General features: G+C 30.8%; 1 protein-coding gene across 1 annotated transcript in view; it reads left to right on the top strand.

Moving 5' to 3' along the window:
- The window catches only part of LOC141338293 (ribosome biogenesis protein SLX9 homolog), a 31470-nt gene extending 21115 nt beyond the window's left edge, over positions 1 to 10355 (top strand). The window contains exons 4-6 of the mRNA XM_073843833.1: positions 5228 to 5393; positions 8023 to 8091; positions 9920 to 10355. Of these exons, the coding sequence (XP_073699934.1) occupies positions 5228 to 5393; positions 8023 to 8091; positions 9920 to 10040 (356 nt within the window). The 3' untranslated portion in view covers positions 10041 to 10355. The remainder of the gene's footprint in view (positions 1 to 5227; positions 5394 to 8022; positions 8092 to 9919) is intronic.
- Positions 10356 to 17090: the final 6735 nt, after the last annotated feature.

Below are 17090 nucleotides of genomic sequence, written 5' to 3'. Positions count from 1 at the left end.
ACCCACAATACGTTTCCTTCGAAAAGGGCAACGCGCTTTGTAAAATAAAAGACTGCGCGGTTCCAGTATCACGCAACAAGGTAATAGGAACTTGATCCTTCGATAAACCGGTTAAGGAAATCATACCCTGCCCAACAAAAGGTTCAAACACATTATCAATTTTTGGCTGTGATGTCTGACTGACAGTTCGTACGAAACCAACACTTTTTGTTTGTTTCAACTTATTTTTCTTCTTCAAAGTGGGGCATACAGCAATCAAGTGCCCAACCTCGTGACAATAAAAACATTCACGCGCATCAGATGGTTCTAATGACTTCGATAACTTTGAAGTCTTCAAATTCTTGTCCGAATTCGTAAGATGAAACGGTTCACGCCGGCCAGAAGTTAAAAACACATTTTTGTGCGTTAGAACAAATTCATCGGCACCAGTGTTGGGTGTAACGCGTTACAAAGTAACGCGTTACTGTAATAATATTACTTTTTTCAGTAACTAGTAGTGTAAGGCATTACTCGTCTGAAAATTGTAATATTATTACAGTTTTCCCGAGCTAGTTACTTGCGTTACATTTGCCAGTAGCACCTTCATCACACACAAGGCACACGACAACACAGAGAACAGAAGGGAAGGGGAGGGGGGCGTGAATGGAACAGTGATTGGTCTGGGTTTGGCACGAGGTATCATTAAATTACCATCACCGATTGGTCGACACCCGGCAGCCAGCAGCAGAGCGGCACTTGCAAATAGAGACCTGCAAACCCGCGGGACCCAACGCAACAGAGTGCGGCGCGGGACAAAACTTGATGGACAAGTGCGTGTGCTGGTGCGGGCGGGTAGAGACTCGTGTGTGTGTGTGTGTGTGTGTGTGTGTGTGTGTGTGTGTGTGTGTGTGTGCGGGATGCGGGAAAATAAAATGATTCGCGGGACTCCCGCAATATAGAAATATCTAAACATAAAATATCTAAAAAAAAAAAAAAAAAAATGTTATTCATCTATTGTACAAAAGCAGCAAGAACAACATATATGATTAGTAAGAGCAAGAATAAGCAGTTTCGATTTAAAACTTGTTTGCAGCATGAGCAATGTAGCCATCTGCTGATTTTTGGAACGCATCGCCAATCAATGGTGTTTAAGATAGAATTCACTCACTGCTCAAAAGTTTTGAACAGTGCTGAATATTGCGTGCTTACGAATCACAACACACGTAGACCTTTATGAAAGATTAATTGTGCATAATATCCATTGTGTTATAAGAGCTTTATGAGATCGCGTATGCACTGGATGCACGCAGTAGGTCATGCTTTTTTGTTTAGAATAACAGTTTTTTGTGTAAGAAAAAAAAAAGTAACTAGTAATATAACTAGTTACTTTCTCCAGGGAGTAATAAAGTAAAGTAAGGCATTACTATTTTTGACAGTAATATGTAATATGTAATATATTACTTTTTTGAGTAACTAACCCCAACACTGATCGGCACACACGGCGGCCTCGGCAAGAGTAGAAACCTTTTTCTCGTTTAAATAGACCACAATTTTGTCTGGCAACGAATTCTTAAAATCCTCAATTAAAACGAGTTCACGAAGCTGCTCAAAATTATTCGTTTTGCTGGACTGACACCACTTATCAAAGAGAACACCCTTTTCACGGGCGTACTCAACGAATGTTTGATTGGCAGATTTCACATGCGTGCGAAACTTTTGGCGATAAGCTTCGGGGACAAGCTCATAAGCTCTCAAAACCGCACATTTAACCTTGTCATAATTTAAACTGTCATCAACCGACAAAGAAGAACAAATTTCCTGAGCCTTTCCAATCAAACGACATTGCAACAAAAGAGACCACGCTTCTTTTGGCCATCTCAAAGCTGTCGCGATGCGCTCAAACGCACCAAAATACGAGTCCACTTCAGACTCTCGAAAAGGTGGCACAAGGTTAATTTGTCTACTCACATCAAAATCAGAAGAATTGGGCGAAGCGGAGAACGAATGATCTAAGGTCTGATAAGAATCTCGGGCATCTTGAGCTAGAACAGGTGTGGTTCTAGGCGGTCGTTTACCAGCCTGCAACTCCAACTCACATTGCCTAAAACGCAACAACTGCGTAGTGTGCTCTTGCCGCTTAACTTCCAAATCAAGCTGTTTGAGCTGAATCGCAAGTTGTAAATCAGTAGTACTCAAACCAGAAAGTGAGTGCAACACCTCACCGCCTGCTCCCTGTTCTTCATCACTCGTGCCCTCGTTCTCATTCATACCAATACCATGAACAGAATCAGCTGTTGGTAATACACCTTGTTGAACCAACACGGTTAATATGACCTCACGCACATCTTTTTTTCGAGCGGTTTTAACTATTGGAATATCATAACTCTCAGCAATCAAATACAAATCGGCTTTACGACATAAAGCTAAAGCTTCACGCGATGGCTTCTGCCGAAATTCATCAACATTGAACTCCATAATTTCCCCCCTAAACAAGACAAAACTGCCAATCAAACATTCACAAAATCACCAGCAAAACGAAAAAAAGGTATACGTACCGTAGGACGAGCCCCCATTTGTTATGACCCGATGTCTAGGGGTCAGACGCGCACACATGTAAGTGACGGGATTCCAGATACTACAAATCACCAAACACTAAATGATAAAGTTAAATCATTTATTAATGAAAAAGAATTAGATAAGAAAAATATATATGAAGAAATGGAGCATTGGTTTCAGGATGACCCAAGGCCAAAATAACAAACAAAGCCACTAAGAAAATAAATCATATAAATAACCTGTAAATAAAGAAAATAAAATTACAAATAACTTCCCTTCCTCCCTTACCAAAAACACATCGCAAAAAATGATTCAAAAATAAAGGGCAGGTCACCCCTACGCTCCAAGATACGGTAACAGAATGCGGACACTAAACAAATCAAAAGAAAACATTTAGCGGTCCATTGTAGCACTGGAATCCGGAGCTCCACACGCCTCGACGCACACGCTTAGAATGAGCTCGCCATGTTTCAAAAACACCGCCCTTTTATCAGCTGGCTCCAAGTTCAGCAATCACGTGATCCATCACTACACCAATGGGCCACCTGCACACACAAAAACACATGCACATACACAAAGCAAATCGCGCAGATGCGAGGAACGTAACAGTACACAGAGTTTACTAAAAAGAAAGTTTTTGAACAACTCACTTTCACTGTTTGGGTTTCCGCTCGCGGTCGTCTTGCCATTCAAGAGGTGTCGTTCTCCGAATGCGAGGATGGATAGCTCCTAAAGCATATTTCCGTATAAATGCACAGCTAATTCGTTGTTTTGTCGCAAGTGAAAAACAATATTAAACTTCTAGTTGTAAAAAGAGCCTCATATAAGCCTAATATTTCGTCCTATGGAGTCCATTCATTCGCATTCGGAGATCGACACTTCTTGACTGGCAAGACGACCGCGAGCGGAAACTCAAACAGTGAAAGTGAGTTGTTCAAAACCTTTCTTTTTAGTAAACTCTGTGTACACAATGTTCTCAATGCTGGAGTTCATGTGTAGAGACCCAGGCGATACTTCGAGCAAAGTGTCATGGTGTGTCGAGCCTTCTTAGTGTTGTAAAAATATCGATTTTGATGCGCTCAAAGTTATGCCCCTAGTACTCCCATTCACCGGCCACTGACCACAAAACCAAATCACGGTCAATCTCAAAAACGGCTCGTTTGTCGTAATTATGCTTTTAGATATAAGTTTGTCTCGTTTACAGTAAAAAAAAAAAACAGCCCAGGTTGCATTTTGGCAATAGTTATCCTTTAACAAATGGTCTACAGTAACACTTCTATACAGAGAACCAAACAAAATGGCCGCTCGTGAGATGAAAAATTATATTTCTTTCGTGTTCGCAAAAAGACGTAGTGCTTCTGTCAAAGAAGTGCTTCTGTGTCTGTTTTTTTTCTTCCCTATATGTACTTTGTTGCTTTTGGACTGAAGCTCTTGGCGTGTCCTGCTTTCCGTCTCAGAGCTTCGCTTTGGTTGTAGATGGTTGGGTGACATCAGTTCCTGCTGGAGTTATTTTCTGTCTGTGAGCTGGACAGGAAGTCATACTGGATTTAGGCCTACTGGAATGAATTGACCTTTTTAAACCAACTTTTTTATTTTTTTAAAATTGTGTGTGTGACCTACTGTAAATTTACTGTGATATGTGTCTCTTTAGATGTTGTTTAAAACATTTATTCGTTTAATTCTTTGCCAAGATTAAATTGAGATTTTTTTTTTTTGGTTGTATGTATAGGGTTAGGTTTAAAGTTATTTGTTACGTATTGGATTTTATTTTATGCTTTTTGTAATGTATTTTTGACATATGTTATATGTTTAATTTCAGAAATTTATATTAGGTACTTTATACCTTTTTAATGTATACCCATTTATGTACACATTTTTATCTTTATCTTTTTTAAAATATTTGTTAAAACTAAGATGGTAGATTGGTAATACTAAAGTAACATTTTAAATTTTATGCCTTTTTATTTTATTTTCACTCTAAGAAATTTTAATTGAATTATTTAAAGTTTTTATATATATATACTCTTGTTTAACACATTTTTATCTTTTTGTGTTTATGCTTGTTTTTTTTATTCATTCATTCATTTTATGCTTTTTAAATTCCTTAATACCATTTTGTTATTTATATATATATATATACCTTTTCATTTTAAACATTTTAATGTTTTATTTAATGCTTTATTTTTTATTTCATAGACTAAAAAAAGTTATTCTATGCCTTTTATATGCCTTTAAAAAAAGATATAAAGGCAAATATCCTTTTAATATATACTTATTTTTTATTGTATGCTTTTTCAAATTCTTTACAGGTTTTTTTTTTATAAGTCTTATTTGACTATTTTCCATATTTTTCCCTGTATCCCCTTTTTATATAAACAGTTTAATGTTTTAATGCTTCACGTTTTATTTTATGCCTTAAAATAAATCACATATATATAATTTTTTTTTATTTCAATTTCTTTTTATTAGTTTTTTTATAGCTCTTATTTTAAGCTTTTCTTTTTTTAGTATTTATTTATTTTTATCATTTTTTTATTCCTTTCCATGCCTTTAGATGATAATGACAAGCAAAAAAGGATGAGGAAATGACTTCACTTTTGTTTCCCACATTGTGAAAGTGTGTCTGCTGCTCATTGTTACCAGAAAAGCACTTTTCTCATTTGTAGTTTGTTTGTCTCTCTGCCATCTCCAGAGATCAGTGCGATCAAGCTGGCACGTGAGCAGCAGGTGGCGCAGGCGCGGAGGAAGGCCACTCCCGTGGTGGGCGACATGAGACCACTGGCCGACGCTCTTCCCGAACTCTCCCAGCTCCTCCCGTCTCTCAGAACCCCTGGCAGCACACAGCGCAAAAACAAAACGTGAGCCCTCAGTTTTCTCATTACTACACACATGCATATTGGTTGTGTATGCTGGCATATCCTCAGTGATAATTTATGCATGTGTGTTTATTTTCTGGCATGAATTAGTCTCAAAACAACACTTTGTACAAACAGATTTCATTCAACAGCTGTTTCTCTTTTTTCTATTCATTTTTTGCAAGCTAGTGTACATATTTTTTCTCTTTATACCCTCTTGAGTTCTATAAATTTACTTAATATTTACAGTAAATTTAAACCAGGGGTGCCCAAACTTGGTTCTGGAGGGCCGGTGTCCTACAGAGTTTTGCTCCAACCCCAATTAGACACACCTGAACCAGCTAATCAAGCTCTTACTAGGCATGCTATACACTTCCCAGCAGGTGTGTTAAGGGAAGTTGGAGCTAAACTTCGCAGGACATTGGCCCTCCAGGACCGAGTTTGGACATCCCTGATTAAAACAATTAATTTTTTCATTCCGTTTTTAATATTATTTTTTATTTATTTCATTTTTCAGTGAAATGTAGAATTAAAATGTATTTTAGAAATATATTTTATATTTATGTTTCATTTGAATTTTTGTTAAACTTTTAGTGATTTTGTTGTGCATTGTGATTTTTTTTTAATTCAGTTTGTTTTTCCATCACATATTTATTAATTTTTATTTCCATGTAAGTTTTTTTAGTAAATGAATGAAAAGACGAATAGCTAAAATAAAATGTTTTTTTTTTCTTTACTTTTGACAAATAATTTTTTTAAATTTCTACATTTTTGAAAAGTTACATATTATACAATTTTAAGACATTTAGGGGAAATTATTTTAATAGCTAGATTTTTTTTTTCAATAAAATGTAATTGCAATGTATTTTAATAAATATATATTTCATTTATTTTTTATTTCAATTTAGTTGTGCATTTTGTGAATTTTTTTTCTTTTTTTACATTTTTACAATTTTTTTTTTTTTTTTTTTTTTTTTTTTACAATTTTTACATTTTCAAAAAGTTATTAAATAAGATATCTATGTATGGAAAAGGAATGTATAAAAATATGATTTTAAAAACTTGTGGGAAAAACGTAATCGTTAGAAATTTTTCAATTTCTTTTTTCAATGAAATCTAGAATTAAAATGTATTTTTATAAATATATTTATTTTTCATTTTAATTTTTGTTAACCTTTTAGTGATTTTGTTGTGCATTTGTTTTTTGATTTTTCAATAATTTTTATATTTTTTGAAAAGTAAAAAAACACACACATATATATATATATATATATATATATATATATATATATATATGGAAAAGCCATTTATATAAATACCAATTTCTAGCTTTTTTTTTACAAAACGTTTTCAAATCGTATTTTTTTCAATTAAATTTCGTCATAAATTAAAATTGATTTTTATTTATATATTTTATATTTATTTTTCATTTTAATTTTTGTTGATTTTGTGATTAATTTTTTTACATCATTATTTTTGAAAAAACTTAGAAATGTTGCTGCAGCAAATAATAAAATAAAAATGAGTTTAAGGTTGTTGTTGTTTTTACATTTTTACAAATTTTTGTAAAAAACATTTTAAAACCGTTTTATAATTTCATTTTATTTCAAATATTGCCTTAGCAAATAGCTAAAATAAAATAAGTCGAATATTTTTTGTTCATTTTACATTTTTACAAAATTACTTTTTTATTAGAATTTTTATTTTTACAATTTCTGTTGTGCATTTAATCTTTTTTTTATAAGTCTTTTTCACATTTTTATAAATTTATTTCCGTTTTTGTTTTTTTAGTACAAGTTAAAGTGAATGAAAATTAGAAATGTTACCTTGGCAAATAACTAAAATAAGTCTAAGTTTTTCTTTTTACATTTTTACATTTTGCCTTGGCAAATAGCTAAAAATAAGTATTTTTTTTTTCTTTTTACATTTTTACAAACTTAATTTGAAAATTAGAAATGTTGCCTTGGCAAACAGCTAAAATAAAGTTTGTTAGAGTTATGGTTTATTTTATTTTAATTAATGAAATTTTTAATTAATTAAAATAATTTTCACTTTTTTAATTTTCACCGAAAATGATCATTTTTACTTTTAAAGGTTTTATGAATGTTTTTTGTTTTTTCAACAAACAGAACACTAAACATTTCAGGCTTAGATATTTTGGTCAGATTATGGTAAAAAAAAAAGTATATTTATAGCACACACAGGCTCTAAATGTATTTCTTAAGTGATTAAACATGCCACGTGTCGACAGCAGTCACGCTGTTTTGTAGATGAATTGGATTTGGCAGAACGCACTAAACTCTGAAAGCCAAAATGTTTCTCACAACTGTTTAGTTGCTTTGATCCGAACCACATTAATCTGTTTTCTCAGTTTGTTTGTGGTTTTTATTTGTTAGTCATTTGATGTATGTTGTGAAATCTTGCTTTGTCTTGCGTGAGTAATAAATAACACTTGTGTGAGCAAAGCCTGTGCTCTGGAGAACTTCAAAGTGCATCTTCAAACATGCCTCTAAATCGCTATATATAAAACACTTGAGCTTTTTTCTGACATGTTATTGTTTTAAGTTAATGATGATAAATATAAATGGTTCTATATGTAAACACAGTTGTTTGTTCTTGTTTCTCGCAACAGTCCGGTTAAGAAGAAACCAGAAACCACCAACTACAGCCAGATGAAACCAGCCCAGAAACGAAAACTACTGTAAGATAATGGCTTCCCTTTCATTTCCACACTGTGCTAATTTTGATTTCACATGTTTTATTTCATCAATCATTCAGCACCAGAATTGGTATAAAAACCTAGTGGTTAATGGGAAAATCTCTCAAAAACCTCAATCACAAAAATCTCTCAAAGAATATAAAACCTATAGGGATATTACGATTTTTTTTTTTTTGCATTATTGTTGTGACAATTTAACACATTTAAACACAGAGTTCCTAAAAAATAAATAAATACATAAAATACAAATATGAAAAAATAAATACAGTTTGTAATGTGAGATAGAATTCCTGTTTTTTGTAACGTTATATACTATTATGTAAAATAGTATATAATGTTACAAAAAACAGGAATTAAGCATAAGATGCAGCAATTGTTCAATTGCAAACAATTTAAATCATTTATTTGAACACACATATACACATATATATATATTTTTACTTAAGTATTATTTGAGTATTGTATATTATTTAAAAATATATAATTTAAATAGAATCATTAAACCATTGTTATTAATATAAATTATAATATAATATAATAAAATTGTTATTGTATAAAATGTATTAAACATTTAATTTATTATAAATTACTTATTTAATTTAATTATTTAAATAAATTATCAAACATAATTGCCATTAAAAAAATATTTTCATTAATTCAAATAAAATAAACTTTAAAATAAAAAATTAAATCTAAAGAACCTTAAATTCAGTTTATTTTAGCTATTTGCCAAGGCAACATTTCAAATTTTCATTCAGTTTAACTTGTATTAAAAAAAAACTACAATGGAAATAAAAATGTGAAAGACATTTAAAAAAAAAATAGTGAAATTGAAATTATAAAAATGAAAAAAAAAAAAAAAAAAACTAAAAATTGTAAAAAAAACCCCCTACATTTCTAATTTTGTTAAAACATAAAACTGATTTAAAAAACACATTGCACAACAAAAATCACTAAAGGTTTAACTAAAATTTAAATAAAAAAAATGTAATTTTGTAAAAATGTTTTTAAAAACTTATTTTATGTTAGCTATTTGCCCAGGCAAAATCTATATAACATAAAACAAAAACTGATTTTAAAAAAAATCACTAAAAGTTTTATAATTAGGTATTTCCCATGGGAATATTTCTAATTTTGTTAAAACAAAAACTGTTTTAAAGAAAAACACATGAATCACTAAATGTTGAGCAAAAATTAAAATTAAATTAATAAAGTAATTTTTTATTGTAGCTATTTGCCAATATATGTCACAAAATGCACAACAAAATACTAAAGGTTACTAAAATTTAAATAAAAAAATAAAGAAATAAAGTAATTTTTCAAAAATTCTCATTTTGTTAAATCAAAAACTGATACAAACAAAATCACAAAATGCCCAAAAAATTAATAAAAATGTGAAAAATACATTTTTAAAAAACAAAAACTGATCACAAAATGCACATAACACTACAAAGTTTAACAAAACAATTAAATGAAATAATCAAAAATAATAATAATTTTGGAAAAATTTAACATTTATAAAAATGATTTTACTAAAATTTCTTCTTAAGACTGTATTAATATACATGACATTTCGATAATGTAAAAATTGTTTAAAAAAAAGTAATTTTACTGAAATGTCAAAGCAAAAAATAGTCTGCGTTTTACAAAGTTCCCTAATTATCTTTATAATGGAAATATATATAATATATTTTTATACAATTATTTACCTTCTAAGGTAAATTTAAGGTAAGGTAAATTTAGCAGGTCGTCTTGTTCACCATTGTAATTTTTATTGCCAAACGAATTATTTTTATTTTTTTTTTTCCAGCGAGACAGAAGCATCTCACTTCAGAGAAGCCCTAAAAAATCCCGCCTTCAAGACCAACCCTTTATTGGCGATTGGCGAACACCTGCGAAAACGACTCAAACAGGAAGACGAACAGAGTTAATCTTGACTCTGCCCTATCGGTAAACTTCAAGAACTGTATTCTATTATACTCCAGTACATCGAAACAAACAAATACAGTAAAACAGCTTTTGTACTTCATAACAGAATATGAAAACAGAGGAATCCAGAGATTTATTGAGATAATTTGCTTTATTTGACTCTGCGTAAACTCTATGGACAAAACAGTTTATCGCAGTTTCTGTTTGTGTAAAACGAATTGCTTAAATAATCATGTTACCACATATTTAATGAGTGTTTTTACACCATCTGTTCCACATGCTCTTGGTAAGATAAAAATAAATCCAGTGGAAAATGATTACGCATATGTTTTTTTTCTTGAATTATTAAAAAATCCCATAGACATACAGTGAAAATGATGCATTCCTCACTATGAAATTGACTCTACCTGCTGTTTTGGTTCATTGAATATCACAGACAAAAGCCTCTAATTAAAGCGAGATCTGATATATCAGACGTTTAGCGTGTGTCTCTGTATTTCCATGGCAACTCCTTGCAAAAAGACGGAAAGGGCGGCAGCAGTGGCAACACTTTTCAGAGATAAAGGAGAAATGGAAACCCAAGCCCTGTCATTAACCTGACTTCTCTTAATGGCTTCACGAGCGCAGACTGCAGGGGCTTTTGGATGTCTGATATTGAGAAGGACCTTCTCTTGGATGTCGTTTCGGCCGAATTGGATCCACTTCGCAACCCCGTCAGACGCTCGGTTGAGCTTAAAACGATATAGCAGAAGCATATGTAATGTTTCATGACTGTGATTTTTAAGCGAGCGAGGAATGTGGGTGTAGATAGTAGATGTTCTTCACCCACACAAGATTCATCTCAGCGTGTTGCTCTTGGTGTGTCCGAAATCCATCCGTACTGTGTTCCATTTCAGTGACGGGCAGTTTAAAGACAAGAAAAGCAACATTTCTGTCTTTATATCTGCTCAGCAATAATCGTAGCCACATTTGCAATCAGTGTCAGAAGTGAAAAAATATTCCTGGAACCACAACAAAAACATTTTGTGTGACTAAACATAAACAATGCCACTGAACCGAACGAAACTCGGATGTTTTGCTGATTATAGCTGGTGAAAATGGTCAATTATTGTCATGTTTTGGTCTGCACTAATCGGTTGGATCAGGGAAAACATTTGGAGTAACGTTACTATAGACTGCCAAAAGTTATAACAAATCAAGGAGAAGAGTGCAACTCTCTGAGGAACAAAAGGCGTTTATGGTTGGTCAAACTGAACCGGGATTTCCAGGCCAAGAATCTTGACAACATTAGTGTTTGTTCTTATCATTTCCTGTCAGGTAGGTGAAATATTAGTCTAATATCTTAATTAATACTGCTTGTATGTATCTGTACCACCTATTAACTTAGGTTTGTCAAAATATTTCGCCTTTTCCTGCTTACTAAGACTGTCTCTATATGATTTAGCAGCTTCCACACATGTATTCTGTGGTTTAGACAGTATAAATTAGCAGGACAACATTTTCAGTTGCTGTTGTTTACATCTGAGTACCGCCAAAATGGCCGCGCATCCAGGTAACTGCAAACCGTGAGGTAAGTGTAAACCGTCTATTTTGACTAAATCCACACAATGTGCCATTCTTTTGTCAAGGAAATTGTGTTGAATTCTTTGCGGGTGAATTAATTCTGCATCTAAATGGTAATATTTCTGTTAAAATGATATGTAAAATTACAAAAACATCACATACCTCGTGATTTATCGAAGGTAAGCCTATTCTGTGAACGTGCCAGACTTCCGGTTCATTAGCCGCTGTAAGAAAATAACGAGAAGAAAAACAAAGTTCAGTAAACAGTAAAACTGTTTGCACTACAAAGTGGTGTGTTCATAATTAAGATACAACATAAAAAATAATACGGTAAGACACACAAGTTTAACATTTGCAGTTCGCAAATGAGGCCGGAAGTAGACATTTAAATTTGTAAGTGGCCGCGCCCACTGTTACTGCAAAAATAAAGCGGATACGTGATCTATCTATCTATCTATCTATCTATCTATCTATCTATCTATCTATCTATCTATCTATCTATCTATCTATCTATCTATCTATCTATCTATCTATCTATCTATCTATCTATCTATCTATCTATTTTATCTAATCTTATCTAATCTATCAGTTTTTGAACCTGGTCAGTGTTCGTTACAATATTTATTCATTCTTACACATTTAAGTTCATGTATCACATAAAAGCTTCATATTATATATTAAAAGTATAACAAGAAAAGGTAGGTGTTGTTTAATGTACTATAACTAGATTAAAATGAATTATGAGTCATCATTAGTTAATTTGAATTACTGAAGAACTGTATTAGTAATTTCTCAAAATCTGCCAAGAACATGTCTGGGCAATAATTTACACCCAAAAGGAAGAAATGACAAATATAAACATGAAATATGACTTTTTTTTTAATCGTGACATTATTTGTGGCAGCTAAACACGGTTTCCTCTTAATTCTCTCGCTATGAATGACAGGCTAGTCCTATTTTTATGTTTATACCAATAACGTTAAATGCTATATTATAGAGATTTTTTTGTCCTAATGCCATGCAAAATAAGCTTAGCCTAATTTTCATTTTGGTCTCAAATTCTTGCAGCGTGTCTGAACTCAAACTCTGCTGTTATATAAAGCAATATGCGTCAGTATATGGAGGCGGCCGCTGCTCGCGTGCCCGCGCTCTGATTCCTCCTCGAGTCCTCTTCATCCTTCAGCGGGTCGGACGCTTAACCAGAAGCGACGCAGGCGCACCCCAGTCCCCCCTCATATGAGTGAGTCACACACACGGGGTCAGGAACCACGAAAAGCCTCCGTTCATTAGTCTTTATCAGCAGTCTCAAATGCAAGCATTATAAAAAATATTTATTTGTCTGTAAATGTTATTAATATATATTTTTTGTGTGTGTTATTTAACTATAAATGTAACATTTTATTTCAATATAATGACGATAACAATAATTATTTATATCCTTTAAACTATCATTCATTTCATTAATCTTTGTAAACAAAATGTATGTATTAAAGTAATAAAATATCTATTTGTTAGTAAATTTATATTTTTAATTAAATAAAATAATAATAATAATATTATTATTATTATTATTATTTATCTCTTTTAGACAATCATTCATAATTTCATTAGCCTTTATCAACAGTCTCAAATGTATGCATTATAAAAAAATTGTTTATAAATGTATTTTTATTTAAATATATTAATAATAATAATTATTATTTATCTCTTTTATACATAATTCATTTATCGACAGCCTCAAATTTATGCATTATAAAAATATTTCTATACATTTAATTTTTTTATTTAAATATAATATTTATTCATTTATTTATCCCTTTTAGACAGTCGTTCAACATTGTATTAGTCTTTATCAACAGTCTTAAATTTATGCATTATATCTCAATAAACATTTATCTATAAATGTAATATTTTTACTAAAAATATTAAATATAAAATAATTATTATTATTTACTTATTTATTTTTCTCTTTTAAACAAGCATTTATCACTAAATTAGTTTTCATCATCTATCTATCTATCTATCTATCTATCTATCTATCTATCTATCTATCTATCTATCTATCTATCTATCTATCTATCTCTTTTAGACAATCATTCATCATTTCATTAGTCTTTGTCAACAGTCTCAGATTTATGCATTATAAAAATGTTTATCTAAAAATTTTGTATTTTTAATTAAATATAAAATAATAATACTTTTTATTGTTATTATGTGTTATTAATTAATTAATCTCTTTTAGATGATCATTAGCAGTATGCAGTGATTTATTTCAGCAAGTTAAATACTAAAAAAGTCAAATTTTGCATAAAAACATATAATGTGTGTTATGATGAAAATGTGAAAATTGTGCCTGGTGCTACTTTTGGTTGTTTAAGCACACTAACTAAATAACTAAATAAATATTTTATATATGAATAACTAAACATTTGTACAAATAAATATATATATAAATACGCTTTAAATGTATTGAAATAAAATCAAATAATATTCAATATATATAATTACAAATATTTATGTATTACTTATGTCATTTTTAAGTATATTTAATACATATTGTGAATAAGAATGCAAAAAAAGCTAAAAAAAAAAAAAAAAAGGAGAGAAAGAAAGAGTATTGTAACAGAAAAATCCTGAAAAATCGTCCATCTTAGAAAGAAGAAGATAGATAGTGAGAGGAGAGACAGATGTTTTTTTATCAATAAAATATGTAGGTAATGAGTTAGCTTGACCTAAAAAAAACTGGCATCTGTGTGTCTTTAACTATGATCGATACTAAAATATCTATAATGGTTTAAGTACACACATCTATAAAAGTAAAATATGTTACACATTATACATATATAATCCATAATATTCAGGTAGTAGTTTTACGCCTCTGTACGTTTAGTGTATAAATGAAACCCTGCGACCCTTTCTCTATCCAATCAACGTTTGTATTTGGCCCGTCACGCTGTGATACACCAATCAAACGACAGAGAATAGAAGAGCCCGCCCACACACTGGCCAATCAGGTGTCCGCATCGGTAAGTACTCCGTTACATCACTGTATTCGTATCACAGATGCAAACGCGCATAATTAAATGACTCGCGGTGTGATACACACTGATGCTCCGCGTGTTAAATCAACGGCTGTCGAGAAAACCCGCAAGCCTGCTTACTAACATATTCTGTTAGGCGTTTATCTACATTTTGGTATTTACCTTTGATTTCGCGCTGTTCAACGGACGATTTTTGTTCCTCAGGATTCACCTCAGCCCGGGATTCATCTCAACCCAGCATCGCTATATAATACTGTGAGTAATATTCACATTCATTCATTTATACAATTATATATTCAATGGTTTTAATTTACATTATCGTGTGTTTTATTCATACTATAAGATCCCTGTATCAAATAAATACGGGTGAATATTAATGAATGGTCCGGTATCTAACGCTAAAGCTCAGCATCCAGTGGTCCACCAGCAGCTTCAGATATCACTTAACGTTTGACACTGATGTGGTTGATTATATTTTGTGTTATAAATTGATTATATTTTGTGTGTAAAGTGACTTGCAACCAAATGTACGGTGGACCACTAATGACTGATGAGTTTTGGGACGCCCAAGTCAAAGGAGCATCTGTCCCAACTGCTTTTGTCTCTCATGAGGACTAGCAGTTGGCCTTTTTTCACACATATGTGACCCTGGACCACAAAACCAGTTAGAAGGATCCGTTTTTTGAAGTTGAGATTTATACATCATCTGAAAGCTGAATAAATAAGCCTTTCATTGATGTATGGTTTGTTAGGATAGGGCATTTGGCCGAGATGCAGCTATTTGTATAAATCTAATATGAGGTTGCAAAAAAATCAAAATATTGAGAAAATCGCCTTTAAAGTTATCCAAATGTTCTTAGCGGTGCTTATTACTAGCCAAAAATTAAGTTTTGATATACTTACGGTAGAAAATTTTACAAAATATCTTCATGTAACATGATCTTAACTTAATATCCTAATGATTTTTGACATAAAAGAAAAATTGAGCATTTTGACCCATAGAATGTATTGTTAGTATTATTTTGTAATTTTATTTTATATATATATATGATTACAAATTTACAAATAAAAAATACTAAATAATATTTATAGTTATTTTTTATTTATTTATTTATTCACAATTAAAAAAAAAAAAAGGTTGAGCATCTCTTTTAAACAATCATTTAGTCAGACATTGTTTTAAAGTATGCAGTATGCAACGATATAATTCAGCAAGTGGCATCCATAAATAGGAAAAAAAATATATATATATATTTTAAATTCTATTTTTGCATAAAAATATATAATGTGTGTCACGATGAAAATGTGAAAATTGTGTCTGGTTTTACTTTTGGTTGTTTAATCACATTAACTAACGATCTAACTAACTAAATATTTTATTTACAATAAATATTTATTTATAATAAATACTTTATATATAAATAGATAAACTTTTGTATAAATAAATAAACAGATAGATAAATATGGTTTAAATGTATTTAAATAATTTTAATATGAATACAAATATTTATGTATGAATTACACAATTTTAAGTAAGTATATATAATATACAAATATATATATATAAGTGTATGTAAAATTTGTCTTTGTAAATAAATAAATCGTAAATAAAAAAGTTAAATTACTACTACTAATAATACTAAAATATATATATATATTTTTTTTTTATTATTATTATTTATTGTACATTAGAATTAGAATAAAAAATACAAATGCGGTCTTATATTTTAAATATTTTTATTTTGTAAAATGTTTTATTACACATATATGTTTCTATATTTTCATATATAAAATTACATGTAATATGTGACCCTGGACCACAAAACCAGTCATAAGGTAAAATTTTACAAAACTGAGATATATACATCATATGAAAGCTCAATAAATAAGCTTTCTATTGATGTATGGTTTGTTAGGATAGGACAATATTTGGGCGAGATACATCTATTGGAAAATCTGGAATCTAAGGGTGCAAAAAAATCAAAAATACTGAGAAAATCACCTTTAAAGTTGTCCAAATTAAGTTCTTAACAATGCATATTACTAATCAAAAATTACATTTTGATAGGTTTACAGTAGGAATTAGACAAAAAAAATCTTCATTGAACATGATCTTTACTTAATTTCCTAATGATTTTTGACATAAAAGTAAAATCAATCATTTTGACCCATACAATGTATTTTTGGCTATTGCTACAAATATACCCCAGCGACTTAAGACTGGTTTTGTGGTCCAGGGTCACATATATGGTTTGTTGGGATAGGACAATATTTGGCCGAGAGCTATTTGACAATGTGGAGTCTGAGAAAATCACCTTTAAAGTTGTCTAAATTAAGCTCTCATCAATGCATATTACTAATCAAAAGATTTGATATAAATAACAGCATATAGAGTTAATCCAGATAATAATCCAAATTAGTTTAAGGACACCAGTTGTGATCAATGCA

This window comes from Garra rufa, chromosome 7 (genome assembly GCF_049309525.1).
Source record: "Garra rufa chromosome 7, GarRuf1.0, whole genome shotgun sequence".
NCBI classification, from domain to species: domain Eukaryota; kingdom Metazoa; phylum Chordata; class Actinopteri; order Cypriniformes; family Cyprinidae; genus Garra; species Garra rufa.
Note: the sequence above shows the minus strand (reverse complement) of the source record. Positions and strands in the feature narration are given on the sequence as shown.